The sequence below is a fragment of the Pecten maximus genome, chromosome 6 (genome assembly GCF_902652985.1).
Source record: "Pecten maximus chromosome 6, xPecMax1.1, whole genome shotgun sequence".
Taxonomy (NCBI): domain Eukaryota; kingdom Metazoa; phylum Mollusca; class Bivalvia; order Pectinida; family Pectinidae; genus Pecten; species Pecten maximus.
In genome coordinates this window covers 1,414,024-1,440,238 of record NC_047020.1, presented here as the reverse complement: position 1 = coordinate 1,440,238, position 26,215 = coordinate 1,414,024, and the positions used below count along the sequence as shown (strand labels likewise).

Genomic DNA, 26,215 nt, shown 5'->3' with positions numbered 1-26,215 from the left:
TCTGACTCAGTATGACATCTGGTGAGTTGGTGACCCTTTTATATCCATATATAATTGGTGTGGGTTTTATAGGGGCCCACAAAGAGTTATCTCAAACCTCCTGTCTTAAGTTGTCGCACCTGTTGCTGAAGGGATTGATTTTAACAAAGTTAAATACTACAGTCCGTACAGAATTGAAGATAATTGTTGGAACTAGCTGTTTATAAATGACAGATATCTATAAATCAATGCTACAGCACAGTATATATTATATATTGGTCTCATGAAATGTGTTTTTCTCTGATAAAGCCTCCCTGTACAATATATGGACCAATAATTGTATCCTGTCTGTGGCTGATACTCTGTATCAACTGACACTTCTAAAGGAAATCACAAATCAATAATTGTTTCTTGTTGTTTAAGTTGTATTTTAGACCACAACTCCAATCTACAAAGACCAGGAGGTCTTGTCACAATAGAAATTTGACATAGGTTACAATTGATAGGCCATTTAATGATTTAAATATCTGTGTAACTACACATAGCAACTTTTATTGACATCCTGTATTTAACAGGCATCTGAAATGTGGATCAGAATGTAGCATCGCCACACAACAGGTTTACAGAGCCACAGCATGAATGATTCAGTAGAATACTAGTAATTTACATAGGACACGATATATACATAAACGTACACAAAAAGCTGTTGGCTGTGGTTACAGGAGCCTCTATAAGGAACAACATTTAAAATGTATCTGCTTTAGATATAAACTCCAGACACAATCTCATACATTACATTTCTTTTTTCAAACTGCTCAATTGTATCTCTGTAAATTCCTCTTTTAAATTAAATTTCATATTTGCCAGCAATTCACATCTGATAGGGAGTTGTTCTTGTGTCAGTTTACAATAAAAATAATGGTTATACAATATGATTTGGTTACGAAGAAAAAGAATCAACCAACAAATCTGTGATATGATAATAAAATTAATGTACCTACCTTCACCTACAACCCGGGTACTCCCAGGAATAACCCACAACACCATATCATTATATACCTATCTTAACCTACTACCCGGGTACTCCCAGGAATAACCCACAACACCATATCATTATATACCTACCTTCAACCTACTACCCGGGTACTCCCAGGAATAACCCACAACACCATATCATTATATACCTACCTTAACCTACTACCCGGGTACTCCCAGGAATAACCCACAACACCATATCATTATATACCTACCTTAACCTACTACTCGGGTACTCCCAGAAATAACCTACAACACCATATCATCATATACCTACCTTAACCTACTACCTGGGTACTCCCAGGAATAACCCACAACACCATATCATTATATACCTACCTTAACCTACTACCTGGGTACTCCCAGGAATAAATTAACCCACAACACCATATCATTATATACCTACCTTAACCTACTACCCGGGTACTCCCAGGAATAACCCACAACACCATATCATTACACCTACTACCCAGGTACTCCCAGAAATAACCCACAACACCATATCATTATATACCTACCTTCAACTACTACCCGGGTACTTCCAGGAATAACCCACAACACCATATCATTATATACCTACCTTAACCTACTACTCGGGTACTCCCAGAAATAACCCACAACACCATATCATTATATACCTACCTTAACCTACTACCCGGGTACTCCCAGGAATAACCCACAACACCATATCATTATATACCTACCTTCAACTACTACCCGGGTACTCCCAGAAATAACCTACAACACCATGTCATTATATACTTACCTTACCTACTACCCGGGTACTCCCAGGAATAACCCACAACACCATATCATTATATACCTACCTTAACCTAATACTCGGGTACTCCCAGAAATAACCCACAACACCATATCATTATATACCTACCTTAACCTACTACTCGGGTACTCCCAGGAATAACCCACAACACCATATCATTACTTACCTTCACCTACTACTCCCAGAATTTCGTACTTGTTCATCACATAGCAATCTTTCTCCCTCCCTATCACACATCAAATGGCCGATAATCCAGCTCATAAATCCTGAAATCAAAACAAAGATGTTCATAGATTACAATGTTGCATTGAAATTACAATACTAATAAAATATGTCAGAAATATATTGCCCCTGTAACAATGCATTGTAATTATAAGAAATATATACATACAATGATGCATTATTCAAAGCAAATCTTTGCAAAATCACTAATTCTCAAAATTTCCCTAAAATCTTACATTCTTTCACGAAAAATATCACCCCTTGAATTCGAAAGAAGTTAGAAGACAACATGTCTTTTATTACAAAACTTGTTTCAATTTGACTATAAAACTATAATCTAACTTGAAAGTCAAATATTGAAGATTAGGAATAAATCTTATCAATTTCTCAAAATCTAAGATTCTTACCCCAAAAATGTAATTCTTTTTTTCTATTAATATTCCATATGGTGGACAGGTTGAGATGTCCATACTAGAGTATTTAACTAAGGAGTAACATTCCAGATTTAGTTGGACAATGGATACACCAGGTACAATCCGAGAAACTGATCAAAACACAAAACTTTTAAGTTGCAGTTGCAAGCATCCCTATAATTCCTAGAGTCACTATATAGCTAGATACCATAAACTCTGGATGACATACCAACCACATTGAGACCCAGGTAAAAAAAGCATGTATAATAATATACAGGTACATATATATATATATATATATATGTATATGTACTAACATACACTGACTTCCAGGTAAACAGCATGTATGATAATATACAGGTACATATGTCCTAACCTACACTTCCAGGTAAACAGCATGTATGATAATATACAGGTACATATATGTACTAACATACACTTCCAGGTAAACAGCATGTATGATAATATACAGGTACATATGTACTAACAACCTATATCAAACACATGCATTGAGACATATATACTTCCAGGTAAACAGCATGTATGATAATATACAGGTACATATGTACTAACAACCTATATCAAACACATTGAGACATATATACTTCCAGGTAAACAACATGTATGATAATATACAGGTACATATGTACTAACAACCTATATCAAACACATTGAGACATATATACTTCCAGGTAAACAACATGTATGATAATATACAGGTACATATGTACTAACAACCTATATCAAACACATGCATTGAGACATATATACTTCCAGGTAAACAACATGTATGATAATATACAGGTATATATGTACTAACATACACATCCAGGTAAACAGCATGTATGATAATATACAGGTATATATGTAGTAACATACACTGACTTCCAGGTAAACAGCATGTATGATAATATACAGGTATATACAATCATGTTCTAACAACATAATATCAAACACATTGAGACACAGCTGCAGTGAGAAATCTGTATCACATGATAAATGGCTCTAGACAAGGATTTTTACCCCATCTTAAACTTTAATTACAGTCAATGATATTGATAATTTCATTCCAAATCTGACAAACCTGAAAAATCAATACCATATTTAGATTTTACTGCATTTCCCCATCAGATTCAGATTATTTTATCCCTTCACACAGACAGCATTCTGATTGGTTGGCTTCAAAATTCTCCAGATTCTTGGCATGAAGGACAGACTAGTGTAACTACATGTATAGATATTCTTAATGTAATGTAATTGGCTACAGAGAATTTTCTATAGTTTGATTGGTTGAGCTTTAGACTAGTAATCCAAAGGTCCGAGTTTGATCCCTTATGGAGGCATTGAAATAAATCTAATTAATCATGCACATGTGTCAAATTGATATTAAATGAACAAAGTTTAATCTATACCTTGATTTTATATAGTATGCATACTAATTTTCTATGACATTTTAAATAGGAATTCAATATTAAAAGGTATTTTTATATATGTTTTAATACAAACCATTTTGGAAACATATTTCAATAACCTCCTACCATTCAAATCCAAATGATTCATTAGAAACCAGTGTCCTGATATAAAGTCTCTAATATATGAACACAGTTGACATTTAAAACCTGCTAATTGTCTATTCAGCAAGAACATGTCATGATGATGTACATATAAAAAATGAGTTCATGTTGTTCTTGTTTTGTGTGTATCATAACTGTAAAATAGACATTAAATTTCAATGGATGCAGCCCCAAAGTGTTTTCATCCTCTGCTGGAGCAGCTTTCACTTTGGAGAAAACATTGTGTAACTTCTAATTGACTTATTAATTGCTATCAGTGTTACCCATTACACATTAAGGTAGCACCTCACTGAACCCCAGGCGATGAAAACTGCTAATAAACACCATTTATCTCAATGACAATAATGTCAACAACAATCTGTGTCAGGTCAATTACCAGAGAATCGTGTGGACGTGTTTACACTTATGGTAGGTTGTTTGTTTACAGTCTACACACAATGGAGTAACAAACACCAATACACAGTTATAGAATAGGTAAAACAGAATTACTCAACACAGAACCATTCCCCACTGTTTACACCACGTTGAATCTCCCTCCTCCCATATAGAATTACTCAATGTTAGTAACTAAGTATTGAGGACAAGGTTAAACTGAAATCTACATTACATTGGTACCTGATTTAACAGTTATAGGCCTATTTTAAGGTTCACTGATAAAACTAGTGTAACTATACCAAAGATATTAATTAGTAACAAGATTGCAAGAAATATATATAATATTCTTATTATGATCAGTGTTGTTGTTTTAAAGCCGATTTAGACATTGTGTTTCTATATTGAGTTAACTTCATCCCATACAAATTGTGACAAATAATATTACACTAACAGTGATAAAAACTAATTTATATAAACAGTATTAATGATACGGTGATTCCTACAATGTAAATGTTTTCAACACAATAAAATGCATTGTATGTTTCAAGATCATGCACAGAAAATTCTTGATTTAAATCACATGTGCCATTGAATAATGAAATTAAAAATCTGTCTACAATGTACATGTATGTACCTACTCTAACTCTTGTATGCAAACATGCAAGTATAACTCAGATTGAAAGACATAGTCCTAGCGTCAATTTATTTGAGCCCAAGTGGTTAGATTCCATTGATTATATCTGAGTATACATGCAGTTAAATTGCCAAAAGATTAAGACCAAAAGACAAGCAAAATAAGAAGTGATTTATACAATCTGTGATTCAATCAAGGGCTGAAGATTATTTTCATCTTGCTTATTTTTATTGCCATTCAAAAACTTTGGTCTGATTCTTTAATTTATCAGGTAGTTTATTATTGTTTTATTCTTAAAGGCTCATCAACATAAAAAAAAGTCACTGGGGCCCATAACAGGTGGATAAAACGGATGAAATCACATCCCTTTATGTTTTGTAGCCTATTTTAAGTCAATTTATAAAACGTTTTCAACACTTATGAAGCATAGATATATGAGAAAACCATCTTATAGTTCATTCGTTCCATGGTTAACTGCTGCTGTTGCTTCTTGGGACACATTTAAATAATTTGTTTAAAAACTAGAATACACTGATTTCGTTCGTTGGTGAAGCAGTTAAATTATATATCCACAAATTTTATCAATAAACCACAACATTAACAAACAAGGAACAAAACTAAAAATGAAACCATTTCTTGATGCATATATATATAAGTTAAGTTAAATTTTAAAACTTGTTCCACATTATTTTCAGTTATTTTTCAAAACAGAAAATCAATAAAAAAATAATATTTTCATATATTGCATGAAAAAGCTGTAATATGGAATGTATGAAATTAAGAAATGACATGGTTTGAATTATTTCAGATCGCAGAAGGCTAGCACTAAAAACTTGGCGAACTTTGTGTACTCATCAAGTCATTCACGGGACATTTCATCTACCGTTAACTAAAGCTTACTCTCTAAAACACAGTACAAACTTCGTATAAAACACATAAATGATTCACATTTACCTTGAAGGACAAATTGACTAATGTCATCTGTGACATGAATCGGGAGATATCATAGTTCAGAAAAGTCTCGGAGACATTATTTGTCACGCTCCTGTACAGCACACGAACGGCTCCAAAAGTAGAAACTTACAAGCGGTAAATTCCTTTGACAAACCTCCAAACTACATTATAATACAATTTTAAGTAATTGCAACATTCAGAACTATATCCCTGTTAGTACAGTTAACACCATCTCTTTTCAAATCAAACACAAAGCCGTATATATCCAAGTGAATGGCAACTCATGTAAACAACTCCCTCTCACGACTTCACCTGTCCGCCATGAATATTTTCCTTGCCAACATACCCAGAATGCATTGCAAGCATGGACCGCTTCGAAAGGTCATGATACTTTTCAGGGGCTCACCAAAGGTTTTACCTACGAAGAACATTAACTAAATTAATAAGATCTTTTGATCGTGTGCACTAGACATTTTTTTCAAGCAAAAGGTAAATGAAAAAGGAATATACACGTGATTAATAGATTTGTTACTATGATACATGAAATGAGTGTTTGAATGTCTCCTTAACAAAATAATAATAATAAAATAAAATTAGAAACACCTGTGTGTCATCAAGACGTGTCAGAGACACACACATATATAGATATATATATATATATGTCTCTGGACGTGTGAAATCGATCTTTTATTTCAAATTCCGATCATATATTTTTTCTAACTTTAATTAAATTTGATATTTTGTTTGCTATTCATTTACATCGTTCAATCTAATTTGCAGCTGAAATTTTAACTTATTGAACATTGGAATAGTTTATGCAAATTTTCCATGACGACTTGACGTGAACGGTCTATACACTATACTGTACATGCATAAATTTACCTTTTGATATTTGGCCTACTTCAAGCTCAAGCTTATTCCACAGACGATATTCACATAATAGAATAAATAAATAAATAGATAAAATCAACGTCAAATTGACATGCATCTAGGGTTGTTTATTGGGACGTATGCGTCACAAGGTCGTTAACATTTAGTTATTATCATAAAGATATTTTTGGCCATGTTGATGAATATCTTCATTATAATACAAGTCAAATTCTAATATGAATTTTATTTATATGTGCATTTGGAAAGCAGTTTTAATTTATAAACGTTAATTATTTCAACGATATGTATCATACATTTAAAACGTGAAAGGTAAAATCCACAAACTAATTAGGTAAGAAATGGTAAAACACTGTACAAACGGGCCATAAATAGATCCCTGCGGTGTGTTTTCTACAGAAAGGGCGTATAGGAACTAGCCAGGTAGGTAGGGGTGCGATGTCCATTCGGGGGTGCGATGTCCATTCGGTGGTGTGGCGGATGAGGCTGTGCCCAGCTCAAGTTTTCAAGTTTTATTTCACTTCTCTTCACAAAATTAGATGTACAGAGAAAAACATATTTACAATGTACAAACAAAGCAATGTGGGGTACATACAGATCATGAGACTTTTTGAAACATAATTTTTATAAATCTACATATTTCTTAACTTTTTGACATTTTTTTGTGTCTTTATTTCTGACAATTTAATAACATTTGGTCATTCGTATTCATTCTTATCTAGATATGTTTTTCTTTCTGTATTCAAATAAGGACTTTTCAATAAATAGTGGAATTCATCCGATTTCATGTGTATTGCAATAATGACAAATTCTATTTGATATTCAATATTATGCCATATCCCAGTTTCTACTATAAGTTTATGATTACAGGTTCTAAAAATTTACACAATAACCTTCTCTCAATGTCATTTTGTAACAGAGCGCATGCTTAATTAAATTTAAATCACTGCCTCCGCTAGGGATCGAACCCTGGACCTCTGGCTTACTAGTCTTACGCTCAACCGATCGAGCTAAAGAGAAAATCTCTCTAGCCGAGCGGTATATTGCGGCTAGTATTTACCAGGGTGACCATCTAGATTTTAATTAGATTGATGATTACAGGTTCTAAAAATTACACAGTAACCTTCTCTCAATGTCATTTAATAATTCTAAATAATTTTAAAAATCACGATTATTTTTATATATTCTATAACAAACAGATTAAGAGGAATTAAAAACTTCACTGCTAAATTATCAAGTTTTATTCAAAACTTTAGGCCATCGGACCATCAGTATAACAGACAACATACTGGTACGTGGCGTTAAGAAATCCGATTTCTGATGTTTTAGAGTGCGCTCGTGGTGTATAAATGAAAAGTTTGGTCGACTCCAACAGCCCACTATATATGACTATATATGACATTGTCCACTACAATACTAGTGTACATAGTGTGTGAGTGAGAAAGCATCACATCATCGTACAGGTTACAGACAACAATCTAATAAATATTTGATCAACTGGCCATACGCATGTCGAGTAACGAACGTACCTGTATCGATCTGGACCATCTGTCTTAATGCACCATATCACAGAATATACTGGTGCACGTGCAGTGTAATGTTCCGACGTTCCTGAGTGAGAAGACCTTTGACGTGGGCCGACCTGATGCACCATTGACATGCTATTATCGATGTACTACCTGGACAATCTCCAGCGTTTAGTCATTTTTGTTGGGTTTGAAACAAGTAGGCCATGTTGTCAGTCTCCTCGTCCGACACCACCACGTCCGACACCAGCGAATTCTACTATGTCGACAAAAGAAAACTCCTGGAAAAGAAAACTCACAAAATATTTAGGGATTACCTTTATGTTCCGAAGAAATCTAGAACGCGGGTAGGATATATATATATATATATATATGGTTTTTTTTTTACAATGCAAATGTTTTAATTTGGCAACTCTATTTTTTGCCCCATGCATTATTGGCGTTACATCTGATCAGGTAAAAGCCAACCGTCTCGGGTTATAACACACACCAATCAAAATCCCCTCTGATGTACATGTACCATAGTTTTATGTCTATGATAAAATTAAAATAGAATCTATTTCGGAATTTCCGCTCAACTTCTTTTTCGTTTTTAAAAAATAGTTTTATCAATTTAAAAAGAATGATTGTGTTTACAATTTTCTGTTATTAGATTTGATTAGATTATTGTATCTGTTTCAAGTGTAGGATAGAAATCCTCCAGACTCAAGACGATTTAATTATATTAAATATTTCCTGAACTTTTGATACTTTTTAACTATAAATTATTCCATTAAAATATGAATGACTACTTAAATTATTACAATGATGTGTGTATGAGTGTATGTGCAAGTGTTACAAATAACCCTAATTATATAGTTCTATTGTTCAATTTGTCAAGAAAAATTCTATCAATATTATTTTATCAAAATGTCATTTATGTGGGAGAAGACTGATATAGGCAAAGCCTGTTGTCAAATCCCTTTGTACTATAACATCTTGTATAATAAAATTTGTTGAAATGAAAATTATACGCCCCAGTATTAATATTTCCTCGGAGATGTAACGCGTGAGAAAAACCCCTTGGGAAGCCTCTTTGGGTTTTAGCCAATCAAGGAATTCAGAACCATTTAGTCCGATGTAAACAAAGCGCAATTATTTGAAACATGGCTGACAGATAAAAACTATTCTCGTTTCTGAAACTCAATGAAGCACTTGCAATGAAATGATGTCGGAATAGCTTTGTATGTGTTTTCAAAGGATGAATTTCTTTACACTGACCGTTCGATAGGCTGGGTAACTTTAGACTAGAACCCAGAAATGGATAAGGAAGCGCCCGAGTACTTGTCAGCCGAGGAGCTTCGGAATCGGCTGTATCACAGCCTCCGTGATCGTGGTCTGGTCGATAATATCAAGGTGATAGTTAACTTTATGTTTATTTTCATTTTGTCAATCCAGGTGTAAATATAAAACTAACATTTCAATTTATTTTCACCTTCGTAAACTGCTCCTTTTAACTGATGACAATGTACTTATCTGGGGCCCGCCATGCGTGAAAAACGTGTTTACACTTGTCACATGAACTGTAGTAACTGTTTAGGGTATATAAACTTAAATAACGGTTATGATCTATATGACGTATTGAATTTGGGTAAAATAGCGAATAAAGTTGTCGGGAATTTGGAAAATAATATGTAAGATGTTTCAAAGATTATACTGTAAGGCTGCCATTGGAATGCAATTTTATTTTATCTCTATGTACAGTCATATCAAAAGTCTTTCGGCACATTAATGATTACCTTAATCATTTAAAAAAAAAAATCAAAGATTTTTCCTGGATTTGTTAATGGGCTGATTTTAGCAAAAGTTTGTATGATGAAAAAGATTTTATTAAAATTTCATTTGATGATATTTTCATATACATATTTGATTTATGCATCAAAATTTTACATGAAGGTTGCCTAGATATTTCTTTTTCACCACTCAAAATTTTGATAAAATACAACCATGAATGAAAGCAGTGCAAGTGATTGAAAAAAGTTGAAAATACAAACAAGTTGTAGCAGAATATGGTTGAGCAGAAAGACTTGAAATATATTTAAATAACACATTCAAAATTATTAGAACAAACTAGCTATATATAGACAATTTTAAATAGTCTTTGAACATGAAAATATATACATATTTGTATTTATAATATATACGTACACTGATAATATAAAAATTACATGATAATGTTAACTACATGTAAGATATGTGACCTCTTATAATTACCTAACACATTTTAATACCGAAAATATCAACTACACTAGCTATATAGCTGTATCTTGTATTTAATTAACTGATCAGACCTAACTGCGACTGCCTGTCTCCATCGATCACTATATATAATGAACATTTGGTTAAAGTTTTATATCATAATCACTGAGTATGCTAGTACACACTGTACAAGTACGATCATGGTATAATAGTGAAATACATGTATCAAAATTTAGTATATTCTGTGAATGCATGACGTATTGTGAATAAAATAAAATGTTGGTAATACAATATCATGTTTGGCATATGACAGTGAGTAGTGCAATATATAGCCGCAATGACTAGTTCATATATGGATACAAGGTTTAAGAAGTATACAGAATTCAAATCTAATAAAGATTATTTTTTTTATTTCAGAGTCAGCTTAGAAACAGTATTGTCACAGAACTACAGCAAACAAGCCGGGGACAGGGTCAGTTAACACTAAGGGACTTAAAAGTACCAGAGGAAGGAACCCTACTTCATCGTGCCTCTAATAGCCTCATCGCCGACCACCTACGTCGCTGTCAGTATGAGTATTCACTCAGTGTCTTCCTCCCAGAGAGTGGCATCAGTAGAGATAAGGTTTGTACAACAGAGATTAAGGTTTGTACAACAATAGAGATAAGGTTTGTACAACAGTAGAGATAAGGTTTGAACAATAGAGATGAGGTTTGTACAACAGTAGAGATGAGGTTTGTACAACAGTAGAGATAAGGTTTGTACAACAGTAGAGATGAGGTTTGTACAACAGTAGGGATAAGGTTTGTACAACAGTAGATATAAGGTTTGTACAACGGTAGAGATAAGGTTTGTATAACAGTAGAGTTAAAGTTTGTACAACAGTAGAGATGAGGTTTATACAACGGTAGAGATAAGGTTTGTATAACAGTAGAGTTAAGGTTTGTATAACAGTAGAGATAAGGTTTGTACTATAGAGATAAGGTTTGTACAACAGTAGAGATGAGGTTTGTACAATAGTAGAGATTAGGTTTGTACAGCAGTAGAGATGTTTGTACAACAGTAGAGATGAGGTTTATACAACAGTAGAGATAAGGTTTGTACAACAGTAGAGATGAGGTTTATACAACAGTAGAGATGAGGTTTGTACAACAGTAGAGATGAGGTTTGTACAACAGTAGAGATGAGGTTTGTACAACAGTAGAGATGAGGTTTGTACAACAGTAGAGATAAGGTTTGTACAGCAGTAGAGATGAGGTTTGTACAACAGTAGAGATGAGGTTTGTACAACAGTAAAGATGAGGTTTGTACAACAGTAGAGATGAGGTTTATACAACAGTAGAGATGAGGTTTGTACAACAGTAGAGATAAGGTTTGTACAACAGTAGATATAAGGTTTGTACAACGGTAGAGATAAGGTTTGTACAACAGTAGAGATAAGGTTTGTACAATAGAGATAAGGTTTGTACAACAGTAGAGATGAGGTTTGTACAGCAGTAAAGATAAGGTTTGTACAACAGTAGATATATATGAGGTTTGTACAACAGTATATATGAGGTTTGTACAACTGTAGATATTAGGTTTGTATAACAACAGTTGTAAAATTCTTTACAATTATCCGTTCCTATGTCAAAATGTCAAGTAAAATTGAACTTGTTATAAGAATTTAGGTAACTGAAATGTTTTTATTTGTTCTAATTTTAGGTATTTGGAACACCCGACCTTCTGCAGCTCCTGGGAATCAGCTCTCAGTCTCGACTGTACAGAAAGATGGTGAGTTTTAGCTCTGTGAAATACTGTTATCATTCAGACATAGAGTGTATCAACTTCTGACAATCAAAAATATTATGTCACTAGATGTGTCACATGACCACTGCTGTAATTAATAGGTATTAATATATTTTTTAAGGTTTTAATCTAAAACTTTGTTATTCCACAGGCCTCGCCTAAAGGGGAACATCATAAGAAAGGTAATAATTCTAGAACTCTCTTTAACTCCAGGCTAATATCAAAGATAATATAATTGTACCAATTATACTGTACTTCTTAGACATATTCTTACAGAATATATGTATTGTGCCTTGTATTCTGGAAAGTCAGTGGTAGTATCGTCACCTTGTATGGAAGTCAGTAGTAGTATATCGTCACCTTGTATGGAAGTCAGTGATAGTATATCGTCACCTTGTATGGAAGTCAGTGGTAGTATCTTCACCTTGTATGGAAGTCAGTGATAGTATCTTCACCTTGTATGGAAGTCAGTGATGGTATCGTCACCTTGTATGGAAGTCAGTGATAGTATCTTCACCTTGTATAAAAGTCAGTGATAGTATATCGTCACCTTGTATAATAGTCAGTGGTAGTATATCGTCACCTTGTATAATAGTCGGTGATAGTATCGTCACCTTGTATAATAGTCAGTGATAGTATATCGTCACCTTGTATGGAAGTCAGTGGTAGTATATCGTCACCTTGTATGGAAGTCAGTGATAGTATCTTCACCTTGTATGGAAGTCAGTGGTAGTATCCTCACCTTGTATGGAAGTCAGTGATAGTATATCGTCACCTTGTAGTATCTTCACGTTTTACTATAAGCCAGTAGTAGTATCCTTAGATATTGAATTGCCATGATTGTGATTAAATGTTATAGAGTATAAACATATCGTTCTTTTGGTAGGATTCCTGTGGCAGCTCCTCAGTGAAGTTGCCAGTCTCCACGCCAACGCTGTCCAGGACTTTGGCACACAGACTGACCTCATCAAGGTCGGACCTATCACCTCGCTAGGTAAGATACTTGGACTGTCCTGATCAAGGTCAGGTCCATCACCTCAGTAGGTACCCAACCTGAGCTGATCAAGGTCACACCCATCACCTCAGTAGGTACCCAAACTGACCTCTCAAGGTCACACCAATCACCTCTGTAAGTACACAAACTGACCTCTCAAGGTCACGCCCATCACCTCACTAGGTACCCAAACTGACCTCATCAAGGTCACACCCATCACCTCAGTAAGTACATAAACTGACCTTTCAAGGTCACGCCCGTCACCTCACTATGTGCCCAAACTGACCTCATCAATGTCGCACCAATCACCTAAGTAAGTACACAAACTGACCTCATCAAGGTCACACCATCACCTCAGTAAATACACAAACTGACCTCTCAAGGTCACGCCCATCACCTCACTAGGTACCCAAACTGACCTCATCAAGGTCACACCATCACCTCAGTAAGTACCCAAACTGACCTCATCAAGGTCACACCATCACCTCACCATGTACCCAAACTGACCTCATCAAGGCCATATCCATCACCTCACCATGTACCCAAACTGACCTCATCAAGGTCACACCCATCACCTCAGTAAGTACCCAAACTGACCTCATCAAGGTCATATCCATCACCTCAGTAGGAACCCAGACCGACCACTTTGTAAATGCATTCTTTTTTAACTGAAATCAAATATCATTTTTCACTTGAAGATGAGAAGCTGGTTGGGGTTGATGACTTTTACTCCTCCAAGAGAGATGACCATCACAAGGTTGGAGTGACCGCTGTGGAGGACAGGCTGCTTTCCTTTCAGCGTCAGTTAGAGGAGCGTTATAGATCTGATCTACAGCTCGAGGTGAGGCTGATGAGTGGTGATATAAACTGCCCTTATAATAACAACTGCTTTAGTGTGAAATAGGTGGCTGTGGTTTATTAAATTAACAGTAAACCTCAGGTCATTTCCAATAGGTAGTTTTTTCAATAAAACAATAATTAGGCCGTTATAAGTTAATTCCTAGATTCTCATCCCTGCCCGCCCCCACTTTCTGGCCGCACTCCATTTTTTTTCTCACTTCTGTGGAAAAAAAATTAATCTACATATTTTCATGTCTCAACTTTTTGCTGACCATCTAAGTCTGTGTGTGTGTGGTCGCAATATAATGACATGTCAGAAATACTGCTGACTTCCAGTGAAAAATAATCATGCTGATTTTCTAAAGCATAATTTCATATGATATGAACAAGTTCATAAATATTTAAATTTGTTCTAACTGACTGAAGGTTTACTGTAATTATTGCCGATTTTAACAAAAAGTTTTTTTTTTGAAAGCTTGCTCGGATGAAGGACAATGAGATTGCCCGGATTCGTGTTGAAGAGAAGGAGAATGGTCGTCGTGAGATAGATCAACTGAGAAGAGAGGTACAGACTGGCTAACAGATTAGGTTCTAAAGTAAATTGAGGATTTTCGTATAGACTGGTTAACATATTAGGTTCTAAAGTAAATTGAGGGTTTTCGTATAGACTGGCTAACAGATCAGGTTCTAAAGTAAATTGAGGATTTTCGTATAGACTGGTTAACATATTAGGTTCTAAAGTAAATTGAGGATTTTCGTATAGACTGGCTAACATATTAGGTTCTAAAGTAAATTGAGGGTTTTGGTATAGACTGGTTAACAGATTAGGTTCTAAAGTAAATTGAGGATTTTCGTATAGACTGGCTAACAGATTAGGTTCTAAAGTAAATTGAGGGTTTTTGATTAATTGACTTGGCGAAAACTTTACACAGTAGTGCAGAGATTTCCTTTGGGAGTTTTGAATAGAAAATTTGACATCACAGAGACCTGATGATTCATTACACTAAAATAGACAAAAACAATTACCCAATACACAAAAACAATTACCCAATACACAAAAACAATTGCCCATTACACTAAAACAATTACCCAATACACCAAAAGAATTACCCAATACACCAAAAGAATTACCCAATACACCAAAAGAATTACCCAATATGCATCATACCAGTATATGATGTCTTGCTCTAATGCTCAAATTTCAATTTTTTCTGACGTATATTGTTAGGATTAATCAATAAGATTAGAATTTAGTAAATGTTTTTGGGTTATATCTACTATACATATATATGATGTTTATTGTTCATCTTTTACTACAGTATTATCTCGGTATAATCTACGTTTGTGTTGGGTTACTGACTCGTTAGTTACCGTATCATTACTGACTCGTTAGTTACCGTATCATTACTGACTCGTTAGTTACCGTATCATTACTGACTCGTTAGTTACCGTATCATTACTGACTCGTTAGTTACCGTATCATTACTGACTCGTTAGTTACCGTATCATTACTGACTCGTTAGTTACCGTATCATTACTGACTCGTTAGTTACCGTATCATTACTGACTCGTTAGTTACCGTATCATTACTGACTCGTTAGTTACCGTATCATTACAGCTGGAGAGAACCTACCAGAATAAGATTGACTCCATGACAACAAGGGAACGTAACTCTATAGAAAGGATGCAGAAGGAACAGGAGGTATATAACCTTTATCATTTTAGATTTTATGACAAAATTAAGTATCATTTGTAAAAATCACATGAGTTTCAAGTGATACTGCCATCAGTAACTTTTAAAACTGTTCCCTGCCAGCAAGTTCTGTTGGATAGGTGTATATAGATTTAGATACACATATTAGTTATATTTCATAGATGCATGAGAAGGAGATATACACCCAGCGTCAGACCATACTGGAGGAAATTGAACAGCTACGAAGGCGGGAGGCTGATGTCAAACGGCAGGCTGACATCAACGACAGGTAAAATTACATATAGTAAGAAGTATGGGTATTTTTGTGCCACCCTTGTCTATCATACATACAGTAAGGAGTATGGGTATTTTTGTGCCACCCTTGTCTATCATACATACAGTAAGGAGTATGGGTATTTTTGTGCCACCCTTGTCTACCATACATACAGTAAGGAGTATGGGTATTTTTGTGCCACCCTTGTCTACCATACATACAGTAAGGAGTATGGGTATTTTTGTGCCACCCTTGTCTACCATACATATAGTAAGGAGTATGGGTATTTTTGTGCCACCTTTCTCTATCAGTCAGATTTTGGAACTCTTCAACAAGATAAAATATTATAGACAGTACGAGGCTATCTTGGTGTCAAGCTCATCCCATCCTTATGTGATCCTACATTTTTAGCTGCTGTGAGGATGTTAAACAATATACAACCAAAAATTACAAAGTTCAACATCAATTTTGATAAGTGAAAAGATGAAATTAGTTTTTAATTGTTCTTAAAATAAACCGCTAACAGATTGGTTAGTCTTCGTGTTTATTTCAATCAAAGGTGAAGAAGGGATGTTTTACAGATAATATTTTGGTTTTATTGTGAAAGTGTACATTGAAGTAACATATCCTTTATACTGTCAATGACATTTCAATGGTTTACGTTTATATTTCTTTGTTAATATTGACATTTTATGTTTAATGTTTTAAAATGTCATTTCAATGTTTATAATGTCATTTCAATGTTTATATTGACATTTCAATTTTTGTGTTGACATTTCAATGGTTATGTTTTGATTTCAGTGTTTGTGTTGACATTTCAATGTTTGTGTTGATATTTTAATGTTTATGTTGACATTTCAATGTTTGATAACGACATTTCATTGTTTAATATTGCCATTTCAATGTTTGCAGGGAAAAGCAGCTGATGGAAGATCGTTTACGAGACAAAGAATCTAACCTCAAACATCGGGAACATCTAGTCAATCGACAGGAGACGGAGTATGAACAGAAACTAGCCAATGAAATGACAAAGTGAGTACAAACAAACTAGAGTATCCATGAAATGACAAAGTGAGTACAAACAAACTAGAGTATCCATGAAATGACAAAGTGAGTACAAACAAACTAAAGTATCCATGAAATGACAAAGTGAGTACAAACAAACTAGAGTATCCATGAAATGACAAAGTGAGTACAAACAAACTAGAGTATCCATGAAATGACAAAGTGAGCACAAACAAACTAGAGTATCCATGAAATGACAAAGTGAGTACAAACAAACTAAAGTATCCATGAAATGACAAAGTGAGTACAAGCAAACTAGAGTATCCATGAAATGACAAAGTGAGTACAAGCAAACTAGAGTATCCATGAAATGACAAAGTGAGTACAAACAAACTAGAGTATCCATGAAATGACAAAGTGAGTACAAACAAACTAAAGTATCCATGAAATGACAAAGTGAGTACAAACAAACTAGAAACCAAAGATAAACAGAAAAATTGATTCTGACAAAAATGAATAGGTGTCCTCAATTAATCTGGAATTAAAATTATTCAAACAGAAATATTCTGGGATGAATTTTAGCATCAAGTGTTTTTGGTTTGGTTTGGTTTCCAGATCTGTTTCTTATGTGAGGTAAATATGTATATCGAGGCATGACAACAGTGATTAATCAACCTGAAGTTAGAACTGCACTGTTATATCAGAATGTGCTGTTTAGCTTGAGTTTTGGTTTATACATCACATGTTCTACATTATATCTTGTTTTATCTTCACACCACACTCACTGAACACGCAAACAAGACTATGTTATATTGGTCGTAGTTCACTGAACACACAAACAAGTCTGTGTTATATTGGTCGTAGTTCACTGAACACACAAACAAGACTATGTTATATTGGTCGTAGTTCACTGAACACACAAACAAGGCTATGTTATATTGGTCGTAGTTCACTGAACACACAAACAAGACTATGTTATATTGGTCGTAGTTCACTGAGCACACAAACAAGGCTATGTTATATTGGTCGTAGTTCACTGAGCACACAAACAAGGCTATGTTATATTGGTCGTAGTTCACTGAACACACAAACAAGACTATGTTATATTGGTCGTAGTTCACTGAACACACAAACAAGACTATGTTATATTGGTCGTAGTTCACTGAACACACAAACAAGACTATGTTATATTGGTCGTAGTTCACTGAGCACACAAACATGATTATGTTATATTGGTCGTAGTTCACTGAAAACACAAACATGATTATGTTATATTGGTCGTAGTTCACTGAAAACACAAACAAGACTATGTTATATTGGTCGTAGTTCACTGAACACACAAACAAGACATACATGTAGTGGTCGTAACATGGTTGTTTAATTCTGGTTTATCTTAAGCTAATTACAATCAATTATAATGTGTAAGTTTGTCAAATCGCACATAAAAAACATAAATATTGATAAAGATGTTTGACCTTTTCAGATTTAAGGTAGAGGAACAAGCCAAGTTTATGGCGAGGACACAGAACCTTGAGATCAGGGAGGCCAAACTGAGAGGTGGGTCCAGCATTCAGTTTAGTTTTAATTAGTTTAATATTCCAATACAGCATCTAAAGATCCTCTATATATATCTGGAGTATGACTCGGGGTCAGGGTTGTATGACCTGGGATCAGGGTTGTATGACTCAGGGTCAGGGTTGTATGACCTGGGATCAGGGTTATATGACTTGGGGTCAGGGTTATATGACTTGGGGTCAGGGTTATATGACTTGGGGTCAGGATTATATGACGTTGGGTCAGGGTTGTAAGATTCAGTGTCAGGGCTGTATGACTTGGGCAGATCAAAAGAAAACTTAGTACATCATTTACTACTGGAATTGCTTGTTGTGGTTTTGTTTTTAAGGTTTGAAGGTTGAAGTAGAAGGTCACTGTTACTATTGAATACCTGAATTTTTACACAATTTTATACCTCAGTATCACAAATGCATCCCTATCGTCTCTGTTCAAAAGACATGTATGAAGAATTAGTTTGTTTGATGATACTCTGGTAACTGATTGTTGATCTGTCGCAGAGGATGAGCGGCGTGTAGGCGAGGATAAGGATCATCTCCAGGGACTCAAGGACACACTTAAAGACAGGGAGGTCCGCATCAACGAACTCGAGGTAAGTAATTTAGGGACAGAGAGGTCCGCATCAACAAACTCGAGGTAAGTAATTTAGGGACAGGGACGTTCTCATCAACAAACTCGAGGTAAGTTAATTATTACAAGGATTTGTATTCTTTTCTTTTTACTTTTGTTTTCAAGTCCAAACTCAATAAATTGTGAACTAATTTTTCTGTAAAATTCATCCCAAGACATGTGTCTTATGTTTTATTGGTAATAATTGAATTGTTTTACTTGTAGACAAAGATCCAAGAGGAAAAACATAAAGAAGTTTCAGCGTCTAGACAGAATGAACTTCTTCATGGCAAGTTACGGGATGTAAGTAAACACTCCGACAGCCCTTAGAATTGCCAGCTCCGTCCTTGAATCATCATGTGTAAATAGTTCCCCACCCATTAAACATATTACTGTTTACTAAGCTTGGAGACATGAATACAATTATGCTACCAGAATAAGCTCAAGAGTTCTGGCCTAACACATTGAGGAGAAGTTCCAGGTACATTACAGAGTAGACATTGATATACCCTCACCCTACAGCGGTACAGATAGTTACTGTTGTACATACCCAGGGGGCTGCAGTGGCCGAGTGGTTAAGGTGTCCCGACACTTTATCACTAGCCCTCCACCTCTGGGTTGCGAGTTCGAAACCTACGTGGGGCAGTTGCCAGGTACTGACTGTAGGCCGGTGGTTTTTCTCCGGGTACTCCGGCTTTCCTCCACCTCCAAAACCTGGCACGTCCTTAAATGACCCTGGCTGTTAATAGGACGTTAAACAAAAACAAACCAAACAAACCAAATCTGTTGTACATACCCAGACATGTTTTTTATGGAGTATATTTTTTTATACCAATCTACTAGATAAGTTACTGTGATCTACTATATAAGTTACTCTGTGATCTACTATATAAGTTACTCTATGATCTATGATCTACTATTATAATATAAGTTACTCTAGATCTATGATCTACTATATAAGTTACTCTATGTTATAGATGGGAGATTACAAGGTACTACAGGAGAGTAATGCTGTGATGAAGAACGAGCTGGAAACTTTGAGAACGTAAGTTGTCACTCTCTTGTGTGGCTAAGGAAATTGTTAGATTTACATATTATGTTTCTATAATAATATCGAGTTGACATAGAATGATAGATAATTTTAGTACCACATGTTATTGGTAGAATCCAGTGGTACAGTATTATAATAGATAGTAGAATCCAGTGGTACTATATTATAATAGATAGTAGAATCCAGTGGTACAATATTATTATATATAGTAGAATCCAGTGGTACAATATTATAATAGATAGTAGAATCCAGTGGTACAATATTATAATAGATAGTAGAATCCAGTGGTACGATATTATGATATATAGTAGAATCCAGTGGTACAATATTATAATATATAGTAGAATCCAGTGGTACAATATTATAATAGATAGTAGAATCCAGTGGTACTATATTATAATAGATAGTAGAATCCAGTGGTATGATATTATAATATATAGTAGAATCCAGTGGTACAATATTATAATATATAGTAGAATCCAGTGGTACAATATTATAATAGATAGTAGAATCCAGTGGTACAATATTATAATAGATAGTAGAATCCAGTGGTACGATATTATAATAGATAGTAGAATCCAGTGGTACAATATTATAATAGACAGTAGAATCCAGTGGTACTATATTATAATAGATAGTAGAATCCAGTGGTACAATATTATAATAGATAGTAGAATCCAGTGGTACTATATTATAATAGATAGTAGAATCCAGTGGTATGATATTATAATATATAGTAGAATCCAGTGGTACAATATTATAATATATAGTAGAATCCAGTGGTACAATATTATTATATATAGTAGAATCCAGTGGTACGATATTATAATAGATAGTAGAATCCAGTGGTACGATATTACAATACTGTAGATAGTAGAATCCAGTGGTACAATATTATAATAGACAGTAGAATCCAGTGGTACGATATTATAATAGACAGTAGAATCCAGTGGTACAATATTATAATAGATAGTAGAATCCAGTGGTACGATATTATAATATATAGTAGAATCCAGTGGTACAATATTATAATAGATAGTAGAATCCAGTGGTACAATATTATAATAGATAGTAGAATCCAGTGGTACGATATTATAATATATAGTAGAATCCAGTGGTACGATATTATAATAGATAGTAGAATACGGTGGTACGATATTATAATAGATAGTAGAATATGGTGTACCATTCTTTGTTTTCCGATAGTTATGTAGAATACGGTGGTACGATATTATAATATATAGTAGAATACGTTGGTACCGTTCTTTGTTTTCCGATAGTTATGTAGAATACGGTGGTACCATTCTTTGTTTTCCGATAGTTATGTTCCTTTTATCTGTGTCAGTGCTGGTATTATCTCAATATTTTCTGACTTTAAACTTATAATGGTGTATTCTTTCTTGATTTAAGAAGCTATGTTTGTATAAAATTCTAATTGTTTTAAATTTGTATGTAAATTTTACTGAATCATCAAATGAGAGATTTTTATGGGAGATACAGACTGAAAATTAATCACATTTATAATGTACACAGATGCTGAATGATCTGATTAGTTCAATTTCTTTTATTTTAATTTTCTGTTTTGTTCCCCTCATTTTAGGAGACTTGCAGAGTTGTTGCAAATGAACGAACGTGAAAGAGGAAGTAAGTTATAATTTATTTTATATGTCAACTTGATTTAATGTCAGATAGTTTCTACCTAAACTTTTAGAGATGTATATTTTTTTGTTTCTCATTATAAAATCATGGTAGAGGCACAGTCTGTCATCTATACATTATTACCAGTAAATTAGGTTATGTCACTGTGACAATTTGTAAAGGAATTGTTTGTCCCCTGACATACTGATTGTGTAGTGTAAAACCTGGATCAGTTGTAGTTGATTAATGGATCTCAGTAATTAGAAAGACAAACTAGAATTTGGGTTCAAATCTCCAGGTTTTGTTGTTAATGGTTGTCAGGCTAAAGAGGTGAACATTTCATGTTTTACTAACATTTATAAATTTGTTTTATCAAGGACAAGAGGAGATGATGAGAGAGCTGCGCCGACCCTCCCCAGAAACCCTCATGTTACAGCGGGACCTGGAGAAAACCAAGGAGGCACTACGTCAGGAAACCACTCTCTCCAGCGCCCAGACGTCACAGCTGGAGAAACGCCTTCAGGAAGAGGTCAGTTATCTCCCCTGTTAAAGTATTCGTACTGAATCTGTTTTAAAGTTTTTTGTGATGAAAATGCAAACACCACTTCCTGATAATGAGGGCTATTCCTGGACCAGTAAAATATATATCCCATGAGAGAACTTCACAAATACAGAAACTCTATTCCTGGACCAGTAAAATATATATCCCATGAGAGAACTTCACAAATACAGAAATTTCTGGTAGACATGAAAATTAATTTGCCTTGAACAATAAGGTTTTCTATGATTAACAAATGTGGATTCCTAGTGTTAGGTAAATATAACGGAGTAACCCTGTTACATTATGTACCTGGATTATTGTTTATAGAGTTGAATCCATAATCAGTAGGTCATGATCTTGTATTCTGTGTGGAATTTTTTCCATGTAGATGGACCGGAACCGTGACCTGCTACGTAGGTTTGAGGACCAGACGTCTCAGATGAAGGATATGAACCGGGAACTAGTCGACCTCCGTTCACAGCTGTCTATCACTCATCAAGGTAACTCGAGTCTTACTTTTGTCTGAAAACATTGTACAAAACAAATTACTTAGAAATATGTAAAAACTCATTGAGAATCTTTGTAAAGTCTTTTGGAAAATATAAAATGGAATAAGTATAAAATGTTATTTAAGTATGAAATGAAAGAAGTTTACACACTGTTGATTTAAGTATGAAATAAAATTAAGTTTACACATAGTTGTTAGATTATGAGAGTATAGATAAGACATGATAACTGTGTGGTTTACTTATGATTTGATTCAGCCCTCACCAATGAAGTGTACAGGAAGCCAGTCCGCCCTGGCAGTGACAGGTATGTGGTTAAAGGGAGGTAAATCGAAGAAAATTTCAATTGTGAAGTCTTCATTAGGTCAGATGTTATATTCTGTCCCATGATGCCAAATATGACTGGTGCTTGGTAACTGTCTTTAACACCTGTACTTGTGTGATCGTAGACTACACCTGCCATTGTCGGCATTATAGATATTGAGTATATAACATTGTATATTTGGTCATCTGTTACAACAATACTGTTAAATGTTTAAGGTATTTCTTCAAGTTTTTATAGTTAGATATTTTTTTGTTTGTCCCACACAGCCGTGGTGGATCTCTCCACACTTCTAGACAAGTACCAGAAAACATGGAGGGTGCTGATGATGTCCAGAAAATTCCGACAAACCTCTCGCCCCGACTTGATGTCCTGAGCCCGCGGCGGGCATCACGGCGACCCAGGTTTGAGGACAATGATGTGTACAATGACATTGATGTAGAGTTTGGTTTACTGCCCTCTAGTGGTGGAAAAGTTTATACAGATCTATCCGAGGAGGACCTTGATAACGGCTCCCTGGGATCAGCTGACATTGTAGCCGAGGCTAAATATAGACTTCGGAGTCTGGAGAAGGAAGCTTTGGTATGTCTGACCTTACAACCCCCATTGTTTTATGGATATTAAACGTTTGTTTGACATTAAGATTACAATTTTCCTTATGTAATTTTTATGAAATTTAAGTGATTTTTTTTCTTCATCGATCTCCCACTGTTACCAGACAGAATTATGTTAACTATATGTTAACGCTGTTTATCCACTGTCACTCTTTCTGTGTGTCACATTGTTTGTTCCTCCCTCTATCATTCTGTGTGTCACATTGTTTGTTCCTCCCTCTGACATTCTGTGTGTCACATTGTTTGTTCCTCCCTCTATCATTCTGTGTGTCACATTGTTTGTTCCTCCCTCTATCATTCTGTGTGTCACATTGTTTGTTCCTCCCTCTATCATTCTGTGTGTCACATTGTTTGTTCCTCCCTCTATCATTCTGTGTGTCACATTGTTTGTTCCTCCCTCTATCATTCTGTGTGTCACATTGTTTGTTCCTCCCTCTATCATTCTGTGTGTCACATTGTTTGTTCCTCCCTCTATCATTCTGTGTGTCACATTGTTTGTTCCTCCCTCTATCATTCTGTGTGTCACATTGTTTGTTCCTCCCTCTGACATTCTGTGTGTCACATTGTTTGTTCCTCCCTCTGACATTCTGTGTGTCACATTGTTTGTTCCTCCCTCTGACATTCTGTGTGTCACATTATTTGTTCCTCCCTGACATTCTGTGTGTCACATTGTTTGTTCCTCCCTCTGACATTCTGTGTGTCACATTGTTTGTTCCTCCCTCTGACATTCTGTGTGTCACATTGTTTGTTCCTCCCTCTATCATTCTGTGTGTCACATTGTTTGTTCCTCCCTCTATCATTCTGTCTGTCACATTGTTTGTTCCTCCCTCTATCATTCTGTGTGTCACATTGTTTGTTCCTCCCTCTATCATTCTGTGTGTCACATTGTTTGTTCCTCCCTCTATCTTTCTGTGTGTCACATTGTTTGTTCCTCCCTCTGACATTCTGTGTGTCACATTGTTCCTCCCTCTATCTTTCTGTGTGTCACATTGTTTGTTCCTTCCTCTGACATTCTGTGTGTCACATTGTTTGTTCCTCCCTCTATCATTCTGTGTGTCACATTATTTGTCTCTCCCTGTCACTCTTGTCACATTGTCACCACAAGACAACTGGGACACAATGACAGCAAGTCTAGAAACCTGTCGTCATGTCATCAGTAGCTGGATGAACTTAAGTATATGCTCAAGCTCAATCAGGAAAAGACAGAATTAATAGTCTTTATCCATACGTGTCAGCACACCTAAGGTCTCAGGTTGTGAGGAATCTTCGTGTATACTTTGATAGTTCTCGGAACACGGGAGAAACCGCAAGTTCCTGATATTACCAAATCAGAAACATTAGGTGTATCTGGCAGTTCATTACCACAGATGTATGCAAGGCCTTGTACATTCGCTTGTTACTTCTTGATTAGACTATGGTAATGCTTTGCTCTTTGGTGTATCTGATGCACTGATTAGCCACCTGCAGGAGGTCAAGAACACTGCAGTATGCATGGTTTCTTGTACTCGAAAGAGTGGGTACATCATACCAGTGCTTTATTCATTGCATTGGCTACCTGTGTGTTTCAGGTCACAATAAAAAATTTTGATGTATAGTACCCTGACAGAACAATGACTATAGTCGGGGAGACAGTAAACCTGGTAATAGGTGGAGTCATGGAGACAGTAAACCTGTAACTAACTGTAGGGACGTACCCCGACAGAACAATGACTATAGTCGGGGAGAGTAAACCTGTAACTAACTGTAGGGGCGTACCCCGACAGAACAATGACTATAGTCGGGGAGAGTAAACCTGGTAATAGGTGTAGTCATGGAGACAGTAAACCTGTAACTAACTGTAGGGACGTACCCTGACAGAACAATGACTATATTCGGGGAGAGTAAACCTGGTAATAGGTGTAGTCATGGAGACAGTAAATCTGTAACTGTAGGGACGTACCCCGACAGAACAGTGACTATAGTCGGGGAGAGTAAACCTGGTAATAGGTGGAGTCATGGAGACAGTAAACCTGTAACTAACTGTTGGGACGTACCCCGACAGAACAATGACTATAGTCGGGGAGAGTAAACCTGGTAATAGGTGGAGTCATGGAGACAGTAAACCTGTAACTAACTGTAGGGACGTACCCGGACAGAACAATGACTATAG

At 35.3% G+C, this 26,215-nt stretch overlaps 2 protein-coding genes across 10 annotated transcripts in view; one reads left to right on the top strand and one right to left on the bottom strand.

Annotated features, from left to right (window-relative positions):
- The window catches only part of LOC117328688 (cyclin-dependent kinase-like 5), a 98,239-nt gene extending 91,944 nt beyond the window's left edge, over positions 1 to 6,295 (bottom strand). For 4 of the 5 annotated variants that reach the window (XR_004533009.1, XM_033886172.1, XM_033886173.1 and 1 more), the window contains exons 1-2: positions 5,968 to 6,295; positions 1,962 to 2,061 (exon numbers count right to left, since the gene is read on the bottom strand). Coding sequence is in view for 4 of the 5 variants with exons in the window: in XM_033886172.1 (XP_033742063.1) it covers positions 1,962 to 1,998 (37 nt within the window). In the remaining variant the exon portion in view is untranslated. Of the gene's footprint in view, positions 1 to 1,961; positions 2,062 to 2,424; positions 2,539 to 5,967 lie in introns of those variants that run through there. The other variant, XM_033886171.1, reaches the window with a different exon arrangement.
- Positions 6,296 to 9,533: 3,238 nt separating this feature from the next.
- LOC117328687 (oral-facial-digital syndrome 1 protein homolog) overlaps positions 9,534 to 26,215 on the top strand; it is a 36,543-nt gene continuing 19,861 nt past the window's right edge. For all 5 annotated transcript variants that reach the window (XR_004533008.1, XR_004533006.1, XR_004533007.1 and 2 more), the window contains exons 1-19: positions 9,534 to 9,776; positions 11,037 to 11,243; positions 12,324 to 12,392; positions 12,559 to 12,589; positions 13,294 to 13,401; positions 14,100 to 14,242; positions 14,717 to 14,806; positions 15,860 to 15,943; positions 16,117 to 16,223; positions 17,121 to 17,240; positions 18,697 to 18,770; positions 19,286 to 19,377; positions 19,620 to 19,697; positions 20,372 to 20,439; positions 22,046 to 22,089; positions 22,461 to 22,612; positions 23,013 to 23,124; positions 23,389 to 23,437; positions 23,722 to 24,034. Coding sequence is in view for 2 of the 5 variants with exons in the window: in XM_033886170.1 (XP_033742061.1) it covers positions 9,681 to 9,776; positions 11,037 to 11,243; positions 12,324 to 12,392; positions 12,559 to 12,589; positions 13,294 to 13,401; positions 14,100 to 14,242; positions 14,717 to 14,806; positions 15,860 to 15,943; positions 16,117 to 16,223; positions 17,121 to 17,240; positions 18,697 to 18,770; positions 19,286 to 19,377; positions 19,620 to 19,697; positions 20,372 to 20,439; positions 22,046 to 22,089; positions 22,461 to 22,612; positions 23,013 to 23,124; positions 23,389 to 23,437; positions 23,722 to 24,034 (2,037 nt within the window). In the remaining 3 variants the exon portion in view is untranslated. The remainder of the gene's footprint in view (positions 9,777 to 11,036; positions 11,244 to 12,323; positions 12,393 to 12,558; positions 12,590 to 13,293; positions 13,402 to 14,099; positions 14,243 to 14,716; positions 14,807 to 15,859; positions 15,944 to 16,116; positions 16,224 to 17,120; positions 17,241 to 18,696; positions 18,771 to 19,285; positions 19,378 to 19,619; positions 19,698 to 20,371; positions 20,440 to 22,045; positions 22,090 to 22,460; positions 22,613 to 23,012; positions 23,125 to 23,388; positions 23,438 to 23,721; positions 24,035 to 26,215) is intronic.